This window comes from Haplochromis burtoni, unplaced genomic scaffold, assembly GCF_018398535.1.
Source record: "Haplochromis burtoni strain Fernald_Lab_line unplaced genomic scaffold, NCSU_Asbu1 Contig_18, whole genome shotgun sequence".
Taxonomy (NCBI): Eukaryota; Metazoa; Chordata; class Actinopteri; order Cichliformes; family Cichlidae; genus Haplochromis; species Haplochromis burtoni.
Genome location: NW_024582379.1, coordinates 3,209,966 through 3,227,573, shown reverse-complemented (window position 1 = coordinate 3,227,573; position 17,608 = coordinate 3,209,966). Strand labels below are relative to the sequence as shown.

At 38.6% G+C, this 17,608-nt stretch overlaps 2 protein-coding genes across 10 annotated transcripts in view; both read right to left on the bottom strand.

The window, feature by feature from the left end:
• Window positions 1–1,440, bottom strand: part of smtnb (smoothelin b) — a 58,202-nt gene extending 56,762 nt beyond the window's left edge. For 4 of the 5 annotated variants that reach the window (XM_014331680.2, XM_005916303.2, XM_042218390.1 and 1 more), the window contains exons 1-2: window positions 1,320–1,440; window positions 1,047–1,182 (exon numbers count right to left, since the gene is read on the bottom strand). In XM_014331680.2, the coding sequence (XP_014187166.1) occupies window positions 1,047–1,097 (51 nt within the window). In that variant the 5' untranslated portion in view covers window positions 1,098–1,182; window positions 1,320–1,440. Of the gene's footprint in view, window positions 1–1,046 lie in introns of all 5 variants that reach the window. The other variant, XM_014331685.2, reaches the window with a different exon arrangement.
• A 1,714-nt stretch (window positions 1,441–3,154) lies between these two features.
• Window positions 3,155–16,574, bottom strand: trafd1 (TRAF-type zinc finger domain containing 1). Of its 5 annotated transcripts, none has more exons than XM_005916297.2 (12): window positions 16,419–16,574; window positions 15,560–15,608; window positions 15,323–15,458; window positions 13,870–13,923; window positions 13,349–13,772; window positions 12,526–12,801; window positions 12,387–12,451; window positions 9,000–9,260; window positions 8,691–8,829; window positions 7,704–7,914; window positions 7,452–7,509; window positions 3,155–5,402 (listed from the first exon to the last, which is right to left on the bottom strand). In XM_005916297.2, exons 2-12 carry the CDS (start codon window positions 15,592–15,594, stop codon window positions 5,364–5,366), a joined length of 1,698 nt encoding a protein of 565 aa, XP_005916359.1. In that variant the 5' UTR covers window positions 15,595–15,608; window positions 16,419–16,574; the 3' UTR covers window positions 3,155–5,363. The 5 variants fall into 5 exon arrangements, with proteins under 5 accessions (XP_005916359.1, XP_014187156.1, XP_005916360.1 ...); XM_014331670.2 differs by lacking the exon at window positions 16,419–16,574 and adding an exon at window positions 15,889–16,391 and having other exon boundaries at window positions 7,704–7,911; XM_005916298.2 differs by lacking the exon at window positions 16,419–16,574 and adding an exon at window positions 16,240–16,391.
• Window positions 16,575–17,608: the final 1,034 nt, after the last annotated feature.

The following is a 17,608-nucleotide window of genomic DNA, read 5'->3' as shown; positions in this document are numbered from 1 at the left end:
TGTCGGCAAGATGATTCCAGACTCTAATGGATTTGGTTTAAGGAACAGCACGCAGGTCAGCTAAACATCGCATTCATACCCTGACTCGCTTCAAAAGCAAACAGCTCTTTTCTTGTCAGGTTAAACGATCTTTAAAAACAGCAATCAAGGGTTTTTTCTTCCCCTTCTTCTTTTCCATCTTAAAGTGCACATTCTTCTGAAATCAGCCAGTGAGGGTAATGACAGAAAAGCAAAGCCACGCAGAGTTGCAGCTGAGAGATGCAAACTTGAAGGCTTTAAGTCATTGCAAATTTTAAAAAACTAAAGAATGAATCTGTTGCATGTATGACTGTTGCGTATGTGTCTGTGATTCAGACAAACTCATGCCTAAACAAGGGCAGCTGACTCATACTTCCTCGTAGGCATGTCTGCAGGTGTTACTTTCCCCTCCTCCATAATTAATTACAACCTTCCTGATAAGAACTAATAAATGTTTCTAGACTTCCTGGTGAATGATACATTCCTCCTGTCAGTACTGACTGATGCTCCTGTGACGTAATGCCTCATGAATAACTTTATTAATCATGAACTACTTTGAATATTCTGCATCAGACATTTTTAGATATTAACTTTTTTAAACAGCTACTTTAAACAGCTACTGACAGCTGTTTTCTTTGATTATACACAAAACTACTCATTTATTAAAGATTCAAATACCCTGGCACCAGTAGCAAACCCTCATAATTTTTGTACTGCTGTTGTGTTTGGGATATACTGGAGATGAATTACTCCCACTGTAGTGGTAAGCACTGGGAGTAGATGGCTCTGTATGCGTGCAGACCACCTGTCTGGACACTCTTACCTGTGAGGTATCAAAAGGTGAGACAAATACTGAATATATCAACAGCACTGGGCTCAATCACCGGTGATCAGACAGACATTTACCTGGATTAAAAGCACACATTTCATTTAAAGACATTTTCCCCCAGAACAAAGGAATCACTTAGCCCCCTAACACACTTATATCCCACAGTGCTCAGCATCAGTATTCCCATTCATCTACTCACCAAAGCTCGGAGAGAGGGCTCATCCAACGCTGAATAGCTTTCCATGGACATTTCGGAGTGTCCTGTCGAGCTCAGGTGAGACGAGGTCTGGATAGGGATAGGTGTCCCGATCAACAACAACAACGTCTGTACCCACCTGCACGGCACGTAGGCTGTTGTTATCGTCTTTTTAAAAATTATCCGCACTGTCTATAACTTTCTACTCAGCACAGTAGAAACTTTTTTTTACTTCTGACAACAGAAATAAACCCTCGTCCTGCTACAAGAGCATACCTCGGTCGTCTTCGTCCGTTTCTCGAGTCACAATGAAAGCACACACAGTCCGAAGTTCTCACGAGGAGACGTTGGGAGCTTTTTGAACCGAGGATTCCCTCGGAAAGGTGTAACCCCGCCCCTCGCTGGATCTGGCCTCTCCCGGCGTTCATTCAAAGCGCGCCGCTGTGTGGGGAGACGTAAAATAGCCTCCAGGTATATATGGCACTCAAATCTTTAAGATTCTCATTAAAATCCTACCTTTTTATAATATTCATGAAACCTCCCTAAAATAATACTAATAATTATACATGCCTGTTACCAATAATTATAATAATAATTACATCTATTTATAGTCTGTAATTACCTGTTTATACAGTAAATAAGGGATTAGTTTATATGATAGTACTTATCTAATAAATGTAGATTTTTAAGTTTTATTGTTGATAACAGGGCAGTAGAGCAGACCGGAAAGGTGGGACAGAGACCAGGGAGGGAATGACACACAGGAAATAGCCCAGAGTTGAACTAGAGCCAGGCCCCTGCAGTAACCTTTCAGCAGATGGACATCCACTCACCCCACTAAGCTAAACTGACGCCCAAAGTGTGCCTTCACTACTGCCTTCATTCAAGATTTTGTGCAAATGTTCCAGAGAGATTTTGGTTTATGTTGACACTGATAGCATCACACAACTCCACCACATCCCAAAGGTGCTCTGTTGGATTGAGATCTGGCGATTGTGGAGGTCATTCGAGTACAGTGAAGTCATTATGTTCAAGAAACCAGTTTGAGACTATTTGGCCGTTGTGACATCAGCCATCAGAGTAAGGTTACACTGTGGTTATGGACATAGTCAGCAATGACAGTCGGACTGTTTGACACTATGGAGCCCAAAGTGTGCCAAATAAATGTATCCTACACTATTGCACCATCAGCAGCCTGAACCACTGATAGGCATTCATGCTTTCATGTTGTTCACACCAAATTCTGATCCTACCATCTGAATGAAATCAAGACTCAGACCAGGCAGCATTTCTCCAATCATCTATTCATGAGGTTTTGCAAATTGTTTCCTGTTCTTAGCTGACAGAAGTGATAACCAGTGTGGTCTTCTGCTGCTGTAGCCTATCGGCATCATGGTCCCTCATGTTGTCCATTTAGAGATGCTTTTCTGCATACTTTGGTTGTAACGATTGGTTATTTGAGTTACTTTTTTGAAGCAGTCTGGCCTTTTTCCTCTGGCCATTGACATCAACAAAACATTTTCACTCACAGAACTGCCACTCACAGGATATTTTCTGTTTTGGGACAGTTCTCTGTAAACCCCAGAGATGGTAGTGTGGGAAAATCCCAGATCAGCAGTTTGTGAAAAACTCAGAGCAGCCCATCTGGCACCAACAACCAAGCTACGTTCACAGTCACATAGATTACCTTTCTTCCTCATTGTGATGCTCAGTTTGAATTTCAGCAGGTCATCTCAAGCATGCCTACGTGCCTAAATACACTCAGTTTAACACAGAAAGCAAAGCAATTTACTCAAACTTAAAGTAAAATAATTAATAAATAAATAATCAGAGATTCTGGATTGCTGATTTTCATGCACTTTAACCCAAAAATCATCCAAATTAAAACAAAATAAGTCTTGACATACAGGTATTTAACTTTACATTTAATGAATATATAATATATTAAAATTTAACATTTTAAATATTATTAAAATAAAAACATTTATACTGTATTCTTAGTGTTAGAGACACTAGTATTTCACTTCCCTAGCCACGCTGTTGGCGGTAGAAAAGAAATGAGCAGTGGATTAAGTGAAGAACATGAGCAGATATTTTAGTCTTTCTGCCACTTTGTTACAACCAGGTTTATTCATGTGATGTATATGGAAAAGAAAATACAAACACCAGTCACAAAACTATCAAAGTGCGCCTTAAAACTTTTAATAACTACACAAGACAAAGAGCATCAAGACAGCTGTTCTTAAACAGCACGTCAGCCTAAAATCCAACAAAAACAACACACAAGGTGATTTCGCTCATGAGCTGCTGTCTACTTGGGCATTTTGATCACAAAGGCAAAATGTGCAGATCTCATTATATGAGCAGGCCCTATGTTACACACAAAATACATCCTATCTATCCTAACTACTTAGAGGAGAAACATACAAAACTTTTAACACTACTTCATAAAATATTAGAAAACATCTTATAACACCACAAATATAATTCTATAAGCTTTCTATATGAATTCTATATGATCCGAGATATGATGGTATTTAAATACAAATGAAAACATTACTGAGTAGTTACAAACAAATTATTAAAGACAAAAGTTTAACAGTATAAAAAGACAGGTGTTCAATCGAACTGAAAAATCTTCTCTTGGTCAAAGATGTAGAAATTAAAATTGTTCCTCAAGCCCTTTAAACTAAATGTAAAATCTATCAAAGTGCTTTAGGTTATAGAAAGACGAAGAAACGGCAAATAGTGGTTACAAAAAAAAAAAAAAAAAAAAAAATTAAACGTAACAATAATAGGCTCGAGTAACAAACGAAATATAAAGTCTAACAAATGCACACTGTTGGGGTCGGGTGACTGCCCTTGACACACACACAGTTTTCTTCATAAACCAAGATGTGATTTTTAAGGTCTTAAAAAAACCCAAAAAAAAACAACAACCTTATATTCAGTATAAATTAAGTCCATCTTAGCATTTATAGTGAAGGCTTCATGTTAGCCATAAAACATCTGATATAAAGTAGAATATGTATGAATAAACCAAACAGACTTAAGTGCCCCTATTATACTTTGTAGGCTTTCCCTATTCTTTAGTGTGTTATGCATATAATCTGTATGTGAATGATGGACATAACCTCCAGGTATGCCTCAGGCCTGCATCCTTTTAAGCGGTCAGTCTCCTCTGGTTGTAGGCTATGTGAAAAATGGTCCTCGGCTCCTTGGCTCTCGGGATACCTACCCTGAGGAGTATTTATGGGCTCAGTAGCTAGCTTCAGCTCATACTGGATAAAACATGAAGTTCATTTTATAAATTATGCTCCTTGTCGGAGTCATCTGTCAGCATCTTGTCAATCAGAAATTGATAACTAGTGAGTGTGCAGTTTTAAAGATCAGCTCGAGGCTTCCTAACAGGACTTCTCTAATGAACAGGTGACGCTACGCTGGCTACACTATTTAGCTTTTCTGTGCAGGTTTGCAAAGTTATAAAGTCCATAAGGAGTTACAACCCCCAGAAAACACTGCTCCTGAACTCATTCTAGATCGCTATGCACCACACTCCTATAATGCCACAAGACTGGCACTCCCTCAAACAAAGAACGAGCAGCTGCCTCACAGTCTGCCATGATTTTCACAGTAGAGTCATTTCTGCTCATTCCAAAATATCTTAGTTTAGAGCAAAGCATGCCAAATGTTCTGCTGACTGAAAGACGGTATGCAGGAGTCTTCATGCACCCCTGATATCTGAGGAGGCAGAGTTCAGCACTCCTATAATCTTGATGTTAGAACAGCCACATCATGATGGTTCAGATAAGTAAGAGATAATGGTTGTGCTGTGATTTCATTTATATTTACATGTAAACTAATCACAGAAAGTTAGAAGTAATCAAAATTCTTTCTATTCTGGACTATCTTAAGTATATAATCAGAGCTGTCCTTGCTTTCATGCCAGCTGACCAATCAGAGCAGGGTTTTGTGCAACGGGGGTTCTTAAAATGAGAGGAGCTTAAATGGGAGCTTTTGAAGATTTCACAAGTATACAGTTTGAGAAAATTGTAGTTTTGAACATTAAGGCATGTAAGCTTACTGTAGCAGTCTCCCAAAATAAAAATTACAAAGCTACAAAGAAGCATAATAGGGGCACTCTATTTTTTTATACTAAGAGTAAAATTCCTCAAGATATAAATTTTAAAATCCAAACACTCTCACAGGCACTTAGCAGATAGCTATATGTTTCATTAAGTTTCAAAAAGTGCAAAAAGTTACACGAAAAGCAGAAGAGTAGAAGATTTGGTTATTCCATTTCTGCACCAGTCTCAGCTCTCACTCTTCGTCCTGCTCTTCATTTTGCTTCTTGGGTAACTGCAGTTGAAAAAAAAAAAGTGAAAATGCTTTCAAAATCATGCTGTGTGGCCCTCACGTTAATTATACAGTTATTCTGCGATCAAATGTCTTCAAACTTTTCTTCTTCTTTTTTTAACTCGTTCTGTGTGCGGAGAATTAATGATCTCACTTATTTCATAGTAATAATTACATCCTTGTATTTATATTTGCATCATCCTATGATCACCATGAAGAGCGCACATGGTCTGCATCAGTGTGCAGTTACATTTCTATCAAACCTTCTTTTTAGCATAGTGCTGGCCTTACTTTACTGGGTAAGGTCCACTTTTTGTGCACATTGGACAGAACTGCAAACAGCTGTGATGCAGCGTGAGATCCATCTATCAAAGCTAGCAGTATGATTTGGAGCAGTTTGTGCGGTAATGGCTCTTTTGTGATGGCCTAGCTGCACCATAGACATATAAATAGGTTTTTGTCACCCATGACCCCGTTGCTGGGTTCACTGGTTGCTATGACTTGGACCACTTTCAGTAAATGTTACCAAGAGCTCCCATGACCTGCTGTTTTGGACCTGCTCTATCCTCAATGTTTTCCTTGTGAAAGTTTCACAGAGGGGTGTTGAACAAAGTTCTTTCTTTGTGCTAGCTGGTTTAACAAAACCTAAACCCCAGTCAGAGATAACAGGTATCACGAGTGGTTATCAACTTTCTCTGTTAAGCTGTGTGCCCACATAAAAAGGGGCGCTTCACCCCTCATGTGACTTTTGTTCCTGTCCAAAATAATCCCTACGAGTGTCGTCTACTGTCATCAGAGATGCTATCAGATAGTGCTGATAAAATGGTGATTAAAAATCTATAAAGAACCTAAAAACCAAAGCAGTGAAATGCAACACTGTCACAAATAAGATAAGAGATGAAATAATCTGGTGATTTAGTGTACAGACCAGTAAAATAAACATTATGTTAATTGGCAGAGGTGGAAAGTAACAAAGTACAAATACTGTACTTAAGTACAATTTTCAGGTATCTGTACTTGAATAGTTTTTGTTTTCTCACTACTCTTTGCTTTTCCTTCCTACAGTTGTTTGTTGAGGTACTTCAGCATCTCGCTAGCCATACTGAAGACGAGTAAGCATTAAGGGAATGTGAGGTCATTACAAATGCAGCGTTTTTAAATCAGCTCAACAAACATCAGCTAAAGGTCCAGCTGCTGTATTTCACTCCCAGATGGAGAAAGATAAGAAAGGGGACAGGAGAGAAAGAAGAGAGGTTAATCTAAAGGTAAGAATTGCTTAGTGGGATTTGATAAACTGTAAATTTAAAGCTTACATGTAAGTCCTCATGTTTTTAAATCAGATATTGGGCCTGTACATGTGACATTATGTTTTTTTCATATTGTCAAACTTGCTGCAAAGCAAACTGAGGTAGACTAACTGCTATTTAAAGGCTGCATGAAAATCCTCTGCAGGTTAGTGGAGGATAAACAGGTTAGATTCCTGTGCTGTGATTGGTTTAAAGTAAAGAACAGTGTGCACAGACTGGTGCACAGAGGCTGTGGTTTTATGGTCAGAGCTATACTATAAACCACCGAATGTATGTCAGTAGAGATTGTGCACAGTGTATGCACTGTTTGGAAGGTAAAGACACTGTCAAGGTACGTCACTCGTTATGCATAAATGTGCTGTGTTTTTATTGTTAATCAAATTAGGATTATTAGCAGAAACATCTTATTTGGTTTAACTTCAATTTTTTCTACTTTTACTTTTTTATGCCACCTGCAAAACAAAAAGTTTAGGCTTTCGCTTTGTTTGTTTTTTTTACATTTTATTTTATTATTAACAGGTTACTTTGAATAGGTTAACTTTATCCTACTGCTCTGTCATTAATTTAAAGTTTAAGTTTTGGCAAAAACAATTGAGGAACAAACAAACAAACAAAAAAACAAGCAGGAAAATTAGCTGGTGTTGCCTGGGTTAACTTTTTGCTTTTTCACCATGTACATGCTCTGATCCTACAAACATGCAAACAAATATCAATGTAGGTGAATGGGATTTTAAAAGTTGTGTACCTTTGATACTTGATTCCTTCTGTTACCTCTTCCTTCTTTGTTTTCTGGATAATGAAGTCTGGTGGAAAAATACATTTAAATGAGAATATTAATAACATATCAGGTCCATTCATCTATTTTCTTTACTACTTGTTAAGAGTCACAGGGAAAATATCACTAAAAGTGCAGCAAATATATATATTTAATAATTTTTTAAAAACCAACAACAGTCATGTAAAGCTAAAAAAATATTTGCACATATAATTATTTTACCCCTTTAGAGATGCATTCTTGTCTGTGTCACAGAAAGAAAAGTGAGTCCCTTCTGCTTCTTCGCCCTGCTGAGGTCTGTTCTTAAGCGAAACATCAAAGTTTGATGCCTTCCTTTGATTCGGTTGGCCGATGCAGCTTTTCTGCCATCCCCTTTGGTTTTGCCCTGATGGTGTTTCCCTGTCAAATGCAAAGTCCTCATCCAAGAAGTCTGCTATATACAAGAGAATTAAAAAAAGAAAAGAAAAAGAAAAGGTGTAAATGAAAACAAATGCAGATGTAGATACAACAGAAGAAAAACTGGACATACAGTATCTAGTAACCCAAATAAAATGCAAACAACACAAACCTTTAACAAGTTATACAAACGTGTTTGCTGATACTGCATGAAAGGTATTCTAGCTTTATGTATGTAGTTTCTTTAAACTGAATTGAACATTTCTTTAATTCTGATTTTATCTAACCACAAGTACAAACGAAAACTCAATTAAACACACATAAACATAAAATATCTAAATGAATTTTATTCTCATGCTGTGATCACATTTAACTCCCTGATGAAGGCTTGTTTGCTGAACAAAGTTGTTTTAGATTTATGTGCTGTTACAGCTCACCTGGCTGAGCTCGTGACCCAAATACTGAAGGCTAATGCAGTGGCCTGGATTTATGTCCACCCAGGCCATTTGCCGTCTGTCACCCACCCCCACCCCCCACACTTACACACACTTTCCCCTGCTTTTGTTAAAGGTTAAAATGCCAAAACGTGACTAAACCATGAGAACAAAGACATTTTAAATGTCATTTAAACACAAGTGCGTCAAATCGCTAAATCACTGTTGAAACACAGACTTACAAAATTATTTCTGCTCATATAAAAAACAATGTCTCCATATATTACTACATCACTGCAAATGGCATATTTAGATTTCTCAGAATTAGTCAGTTATCTATTCCCATATTTCAGGTTTCTGAATAAATGTCAGATTTTACCTTGGTGCCTTATTCTCCTCTGAAACTCTGGGGACGGCAGCCCAAAGGCTTCTCTACCAGGGCTTAGTGGCTTTTTGATCGATGCTTTTGTTACGTTATTCAGAGGGTGAGCACTCTGGGGGCGCATATCACATTTGTCCTGTATTAAAGAACAACAAAACAAACAAACAAAATAAATAAAACTTTAAAAAAAAAAACCCAATACATACACATGTAGTTGAACACATTTTAAAAGGTAGCACAGAGTTCCTAACAGTCATCATGAAGTGGGAGTTTTGTATTGGCTGGGTAATTAGACGAGTGAAATACCTGATGGTGAAAGACTACAGCCTCTTCAAGAGCAACTCCACAAAATTCACATGGTATGACCACATCGCCCTCTAGTGGACTGGCTGGAGGACTGTAGGACGCTGGGGAGACTGACCGCGGGAAGGTGGGGATATTAGAAGCGAGTGTGTCAGGAAGGCTGTGCATCAGCCCTGAAGTACTGGTGCTGGTCCTGTCATCTTTAGGTGGAGATGAGGGCTGTTTGCTGAAAGACGCAAAGGCCGAAGCAGGACTGCATCCAGTCTGAAACAGAGAAAAGTGGACACTGTTGAAACCTACGTAAGTCAAGTTGTCATGTTATGTCTAGATGGAAATAAGGCATGTGCTCCAACATGCATAGAGTTTAAGTGGACTGTGAACAATCGAAGATAAACCAAAGGTATGCAAATGTTTGCACGCTGTGTGATATCAGTCTGGATCTAAGTATTTTACACTGAGCAGCACACACAATTACTTGTCATTTAACAATACAGAGTGCCAACTGAGAGGGCAGCAGTGTGTGCAGAAGGCTTAGAAAGAGAACCAGAAATACACAGAGGTTATGAACTAAAGCTGAGGCTGGACTCAGACCAAAAGAGGGAAAATATCTGAAAATGTCAGCTGAAGTTACTTGGCAGGCAGAAGCAGGTCTTTTAGACTGAGTAAATGAATGTTTCTCTAAGAGGAAATATCTCATGATTTCCTGTCAGATATGCATAAAGGTTAGTTTCAAGGTGTAGCCTCTGGGTGGACGCCATCAGAAATATGTAAGTTTATTAGTCAAAAAAACAGAAAGAAAGAAAAAAGAAATTAACGAGTTAGTGATTAAACATTTTACATTTATAACAAAAATGGCAATATCTTATTTAAAATAACTTGACTGACAGGGTAAAATCATCAAAGGCACCGTCTCTTTAAATAAAATTCACAACGCCTGTATTCTAACTAACTGTTCAAACTAAAAAACAAAACAAAAGAAATCCAATGCATTTCACCACACAAGCCATCATCAGAAAATAAAACAGGACTTTATAAGGAATACATGATCGTTTGTAATGACGTTCCACTAATGTTAAGCTTCCACCTAGGATGAAAGTGGCATTTTCCACCAGAGAAGCTCCACCAATAGGAATCTTGAAAACCTGGACAGGTGCACCTATGTGTTATGGTGTTTTGGGCTTCTGCGTGAAGACTTCTGCACTGAAATACAATGGAGTTTTTGCTAATAGTTTATAATGGTAATACTATATAATAGCCCATGACTTAGAGCATAATTCCCCAGAAGTTAAATGGCATTTCAATGTATTTTATTTAAAAAAGAAAAAGAAAAAAAAAGAAAAAGCGATTATATTTACCTACAAATGCTTAAAAGGTTGGGCACATTAGAATAACGGGGCAGCAAGTCAGCTTTTAACAGGAGGGTGGCTGTGCATCCATAATGCACGTCAATATAATGAATATTAAATATAGATGTAAAAAAATACAATAAAAATAAAATAAAGACGTAAAAAGGCAACATTAATCCACTCCATAATACAGCCCGTGTACCACAAAGTACGAAATCGTTTTACTCATGCAATATGTAAAATTATTTACATGCTACTTTAATTTAATTACAGTATAATTATTTCTTTGTTTCCTGTAAAAGCCTGACTTGTAAGCCCCTTATTCACGTGTACCTACCTTTAGGTATTAGTGGGTAAATATACCGTAAATGTCGGGCTATAAGCGGCTACTTTTTGCACAAGCTTTGAACCCTGCGGCTTTTAGTCAGGTGCGGCTTTTCTATGGATTGTCCGTGATTTTTGTGATATCGTAAGACGATTTGTTTTGTGTGTTCCGCTGTTGTACGGCACTACGTTGCCTGGCGGAAGGATCGGGGTTCAAGAGTGGTATGTTAGTCACATGTCCGTCCGCCAGGCAACGTAGTGCCGTACGAAGTAGCGCGAAAAACAAACTTCAAAGTAGCGGTACGCGTTCAGCGGGAGTCGTGGATGATGAGCGGCGATAAACTTGCAAGTTATGCCCAAAAAGCAAGTTATGCCCAACTCCACCGGTGGATTCTGACAGCGTGGAAAAGTGTGAAAACATCCACGATCACCAACGGATTTTGAAGGGCTGGACTGCTGCATGATGGAGAGGAGGACACCGCCACGGCCCTTCTGAGGGTGTTCGACTCTGACACTGACAATGAGGATTTCTTTGGTTTTGAAAGTGACAACGAAGGAGAGAAGAAGAGTGGATGACGAAGCCATCCTGAGCCTGTTTGTATCCGACACTGGAGAAGAGGACTTTGGTGGTTTTAGTGCGCAGGAAGAAGAGAAAGATGGTGGTGAATGACTGACTTTTCTTCTTGTTAAAGCTGTGTCACTGCACCTGAGCCTAAAAGGTAGTCCGAATCTATTTTTCTGGTGTGCTGTAGGCTACTGTTATGTACTACATGTGCAAATATGTACCCATAACTTGTTTTTCAAAATATTAATAAAAGTGATGTCTCCAAACAGCCATCTCTTTCCTGACAATTCCCTTTGTGCATATTCTCTTACATATGATAAGTCAACATTGAAACACCTGCGGCTTTTGGTCAGGTGCGGCTAATGTATGTGCAAAGCTGGATTTTCCCCTGATTTTAGCTTGTGCGGCTAATATTTAGGTGCGCTTTGTAGTCCGGGAAATACGGTAATTAGATTGTAATTTCAAATTAAAATGCATTGAAATTTCATTTAATTACAGGGGAGTTAGTTGCAAGCAGTATTTTAAAGTTATACCGAGTTTTTTAGGTTAAACATCACCACTCTGTGAGAATAAAAGCAGTTTAATGTTACTTGGAAATACAGTTCCTAGGAGTTCTTTGATGATTTATGCTTTGTGTTTTCCTTCCAAAGACAACTTGACATAGATTTGCTATGAATACTGATATGTTTTGTTCTCAAAGAACCAACTTTAAATTTTTTTTTTTTCACTGATTATACAGCCAATAAACACCAAAATGCAAGCAAATGAATATAAGCTTTTACTTTGATAAGTCTGGGGAGGATGAACTGCTCCTTTTTATTTTCATTTGCTGAAACTGGCCCCCTCTAAACTTACACCATGCCTTATTACAGGCGGAAGTAAAACAACGTTTAGAAATGTTGGACGTGAAGAAAATCAGCAAAAGATCCTTATTATTATTCAAAGCAACAATTGTCTAAGTGTATAATTGTGACACACGGCAGTCTTTTCAGGCACCATGTGACTGTAGTGCTTTTGTCCATCGTGTATTCTGTGACCCCACTCAGGTTTTAGCTCAGCCGATTTAAAGGAACTTTCCGACATCTAAAACTCTGAGTGGTAACATTGAGTTAGCACTGAGACTCAAAGAAGCACCAATCAAAAGCAATCTCAAACCTGATGTAAAATGAGGTCGTCTTCTGGAAACAGCTCCTCGCAAAATTCACAAGGCAGCATTGCATCTGGGGAAACAATTTGAAATGATCAATAAATGGATATCCGAATAACCTGATGTTTCCAGCAAACATTAACTCACCTTTTTGATCGTGGTCCTGCACTGCACTTGTACTCGATCCAACAGTGAAGTCTGGATAGTTGTTGTTGGACAGAGAAGTGTTGGATTTTCCAATCTTGTGATCCCAGATACCACTCCACACGTTGCCCTCGACACCTCTGGCCCCCGTGTCTCCTTCAGTCTGCAGGCTGAGAGCCAACATGTAGTCCAGACCAGATGAATCATCATCCAGAGTGTGCTCAGTATGTGCCCATGTGCTGCCACTTCTGCTGTGCAGAAAATCACTTTGCCCCAGCACTGGAAGTACAAGATATTTAAAAAAAATAAATAAATAATTAGTTCAGGAAAATAACTCAACAGCATGGCAAATTCATTCTAATCTCTATGCAAAATGTAGAGTAAAAGAAAATATAAATGTCTGTTTAATTATTTTTGGTAAAATGTAAAGTGTAAAACAAACATGACAGTAAGAGACCTAAAGTGTAAGCAATATTTCACAAGTTTTTGAAGAAAACTGCCAATAACACTGAGGTTATGCTGATATAGACAAACACACAGTGCTGTGTATGTTCTGTCTGTGTATGTGTGTCCTCCCGCGCAATTGAGGAACCAAATTTTGCACACAGGTACATCTTAGGCCCCTGAAGCTTCTGATCTAAAACACACGTTATGATGATATGATCATGATACCTAGCAATTATCTAGCAATGGGGTAAAATAACACATTTTTCAGTTTAAGCACCTACAACACCTTATAAAAGTATTTTAATTTTTCAGCTAGTTACATTTCTGGAGCATTCATTTGTGTGCTGCTGTTTCAAAATGTATCAATCAAAACACTCACAGCTGCTGAAAGGATTCTGTGGTGAAATATTTCTCCAGTCTCCTAAGGGCCGAAATCCCCTTGAAGTATTATAAACTGAAGGTCGGGGAAAGACCTGCTGCTCTGCTGCACTGACGTTATTATTTTTCGGGCCTCTCTCTTGGCTTCTCAGGGGGTTTCTAATAGAGTGAGCTTCCAGCCATGCCCCTGACTGAGGGTCCCCTGGACTTCGACCCATCCTACTGTTGTTTCTTTCTTGGGGCGGTGTGAGGCTTCCACATAAGGCCGGATGTGTAGCTTGTTCTCGCAGCATTACATTGCACTTGCAGTAGGGACAAGGCTCAGTGCGCGTTCCACAATAATCCTCGTGGTCTTTGGACTGACTGAAGACAAGCTCCAGTTCGCAGTACTGGCATGGAACCAGCCGCTGAGAGCATTCAGAGCTCTGCAACAGACAATCATCATGAAGACGCAGGATTTAATGAAGATTAACGAAGCTGAGAGTTATAAAAATAAGGAATGGAAAGGCTTTCCAATAATACCTGGTGGGCATCCAAATTATTCTTCTCAATCTTCAAACCACACTTGCAGGTAATCTAAAATGAAAAGCACAGGATTTATTACATTATCATTATCACTGTTGTGACACTTTAGAATCCAATAAGGTTTAAATAAAGAAAAAAAAAACAACTCCCCCACCCCAAAAAAATACACTAACAGAACTTGCACTTGAGAAGAATTTAACTTTTACATTTTTTAACTTTAACTTTTTACACTTTACACATTAATAAAACTTGTAGAGAGCAGGATGAAACTTTTTTTCCAGGTTCAGAAAAAGTTTGAGAACCACTGCAACAAAAAAAAAAAAAAATCATCTGTGATGTATCACAATATTTCAGCAACTGAGAAACACAAAATGTACATAAAAATATTTTAAAAAGCAGTGACTATGTATCACCGTGTGTTTTATCATTATTATTCCCTTCTGACAAGATGTCCTGCGCACAATTACATCTCTGTCAGCCATCTTCCTTCTGAGTTTCTATTTCTTCATTTCAAGTTAGCCAACTTTCATTTCCTTAAGCCCTTTCCTTTTGTTAAGTAACACCAAATGAGTCATAAAGTAAGAGAATCCAGTGAAATCAAATGGGTGGTGGAATCAATTTACAGCAAATAAATGTTTTCATAAATTCAGAATTGAATTTACAAAGCTTCTTTCAACATACAAAGTCTTGAATAATTAGGCCCCGTTATATCCCTTATATATTATTATCCTAAAAGGGCACTTTAATCTCGCACTGCAAGTTAACTTCAGTCTCCATGAGTTTTCAAACATAGAATGGGAGGCAAAACCTTCGACTTTCAGGCCCCGCAACTATGGAACCATCTCCGAGTTCGGATTTAGGAGACAGACCCTCTCTATTTTTAATATTAGGCTTAAACGTTTCTTTTTTGATCCACCTTATAGTTAGGGATGAATCAGGTAGGCCTAACATTCCCTTTGTTATGCACCAATAGGCCTAGGCTGCATGAGGTCTTCTCAGACCTGTGTGTTTATACTGCTGTCTTTAGCAGTTATCAAGTTTGTGTCTCACATCCATAATGTGTCTTTTGTCTTAGCTCTCTCTGCGCTCTCATCTTTCCCCTACAGGTTACAGATTATGACTGCCTCTCCTTGAGCCTGGATCGGGTGAAGGTTTCTTCCTGTAACCAGGGAGTTTTTCCTTCCCACTGTCGCCAAGTCCTTGCCAACAGGGATCGTGTGATTATAGCGGTTTCTTTCTAAAATTGTAGGGTCTTTATCTTACAGTACAAAGCACCTTGAGAGGAAAGTTGTTGTGAGCTGTCAGTAAATAAATAAAACTGAACTTCATAACATCTCTCTCTCTCTTTACACACACACACACATATATATATATTCCCCACCTCTGAGAGCACACATCTATCTATTGCAGAGATCATGTGAAAGTCTACATCGCTCCTCTTCAGGCTTACCTGTGTATGTTCCTGCTGCTTGTGATCCTGCAGGTCTGACCTGGGTACTGGCTCCTGGCACACATCACACAGAGAAATATTTCTTCTGCAGTGAATCTCGTGGGTTGTAAAATTGGCCTCAGGGATGTCATGTTTGCTTAAAGGGACAAAGAAAATTAAGAAACCTTTTATAACGTCAATCTATAAAAAATATTCATCGGGCGATGCAAAATATTCCACCTATTATATTATACCTACCAATTGCCACAGAACTGTGTGTTTTCATCTGCCATGATTTTGCCAAAGACTGTGGGGGGAAAAGTAATACGTTAGTAACAAATCAGCAAGTTGTTAGGAGGAAGATACATTTAAATCAGCTCTCTGGTGAGTTTGGCGTTGATATGAGCTACAGTTTGAAGCTAAAGAATATGTGTGACTGATTCGTGAAAAAGGTGCCATTTGAACATCGGGCGACAATAATTATTTTTTTTTATCGAGCTCTATTAAAATAGGCCCAGACATTATATGGGCCGCCACTGTTGTTAGTCATTGAAACTGCTTGGCAGCAGGACTTTCGGTTTGCTCACCCAGTGTTTCAGGCAGGTAGCTGACGTTAGCTGACAACGATGGCCTGAATTAGCAAGGAAATTCCTCCTCAGTAATAACTAACAAGCATATTTGAAATACCTCGAAACGTTTTACTGTGCTAGCTCCTTATTATTTTGCTAGATATATAACCCCGTATTGAATACACGACTAGGTATCACCGCAAAGTTAACGCTAGCTAACTAACTTTATAAGCGCATACGAAGAGGCTACTAAGCCAAGAAGCTAATGTAACATCGTTTTCCCCCCCTTTAGATAGTTTCTGCCGACCGTTAGAAGTAAAGCCAAATCAACCGATATAACGCTAGCGCTTATCAGTCAATGATATTCACCCAAACTCACAGACGACAGATAACTACTTGACGACAACTAGCCAGAAAAACAGTTCGCTATTTCCTTCTTTAGCTGATTTAGATTGACACCCAACGCGGAGTTCGTCAGGCAGTTTACGACTCAACCAAACCAAAGCGTCTCGTCACAATTTATAAAATTGCAACCAGAATACACCTACCGAACGGAATGGCAGGCTCTATATTTTGGGGTCTGGACCCACTTACGTTGAAGCAGTTAAGGGTCAAAGTTAACTGTAAGTCTTAACTCAGGGCACAAAAGCTTCACTTATCTCGCCAGACTGATCTCTGATTGGTTGACAGGAGGACCGTGCAATGGCTGAAAACGTCTCGGGTAAATCTACTTATTTTTATTTTTTCTATCCTATTTCTCCGAAATCTTACACATTTAATGGTTTAGTGCACATTTTATTGTATATTTAGCTAGATATTTAAACCTATCATTTCAAAACATGATTGTCGTTAATCAGTTTTCTTTTTTTAAAACCAGAAAAATAATAGTTTCAAATTAAATAACAATAATGATTACCATCTTTAAAACTATTAGAATTTTAAGTCTACAATTTAGTGGCGATCGCAAACAAATTACCAGCTTTAGTCCCATTTAGATTCATAGCCTGGATACTATCATACACTACCCAATCACATAAAGCCAAAGTTCAGTCAAAACGTTATAAAATTAAGTCAGTTAAACTCAATGGATGTCAGTTTGTCCAGATAGAAGCATCAAACACTGAGAATTTACTTCTTGTGCTTTGTTGCAAATGAAAGCTACAACAGGTGCACTGCAGAGCTAACAAGACCACCTGCATAAGGGAATGGCTTTGCAAATGGTTACTAGAATATTGCTCTCTTTGTCACTAACTGATTTTTCTCTAGTATCGCTTTTGCTAGTGTTCTTGATGGCACCTGCAGCCCGTCATGCCATCCCAAGAAGTTCTGCTGTGTCTCCCTGCTCAGGAGATAGGCGGTTACTCAAGGAGAGCTGTGCAGGGCAGTAGAAAGCCATGAACCCAGCATCAGCACCAGTATCTGCTCCTGTAAAAGCCCTACAAAATGATTCCCTGGAAACTGCTCAGCTGCATGTTACTAAATGAATTGTCAGAAACACTAATATTGGTATTGATAGTCTTTTAAAAAGACATGTCATGGAAATGCAGTACACACCAAGCAGCAGTGTCTTTTCAGTGTTTATTGAGTTTCTGATCTATCAATGCCATCATATCAGACACTTCCATTATGGTAAGGCACAGGTTTGTTCAGAGAAAACACTGATCTTATGTACAGCAAATGTGTGGACGTGGTACATACAAACAACTCTTTCTTAGCCTGAATGACCAGCCAACAATTG

Coding starts and splice junctions, on each gene's coding strand:
- trafd1 (XM_005916297.2), bottom strand. CDS start 15,594: ATGGCAGATGAAAACACACAGTTCTGTGGCAATTG. Junction 15,459..15,559: donor ACACAGTTCTGTGGCAATTG/GTAGGTATAATA, acceptor TGTCCCTTTAAG/CAAACATGACATCCCTGAGG. Junction 8,830..8,999: donor CTGTAGTCTTTCACCATCAG/GTATTTCACTCG, acceptor TCTTTAATACAG/GACAAATGTGATATGCGCCC.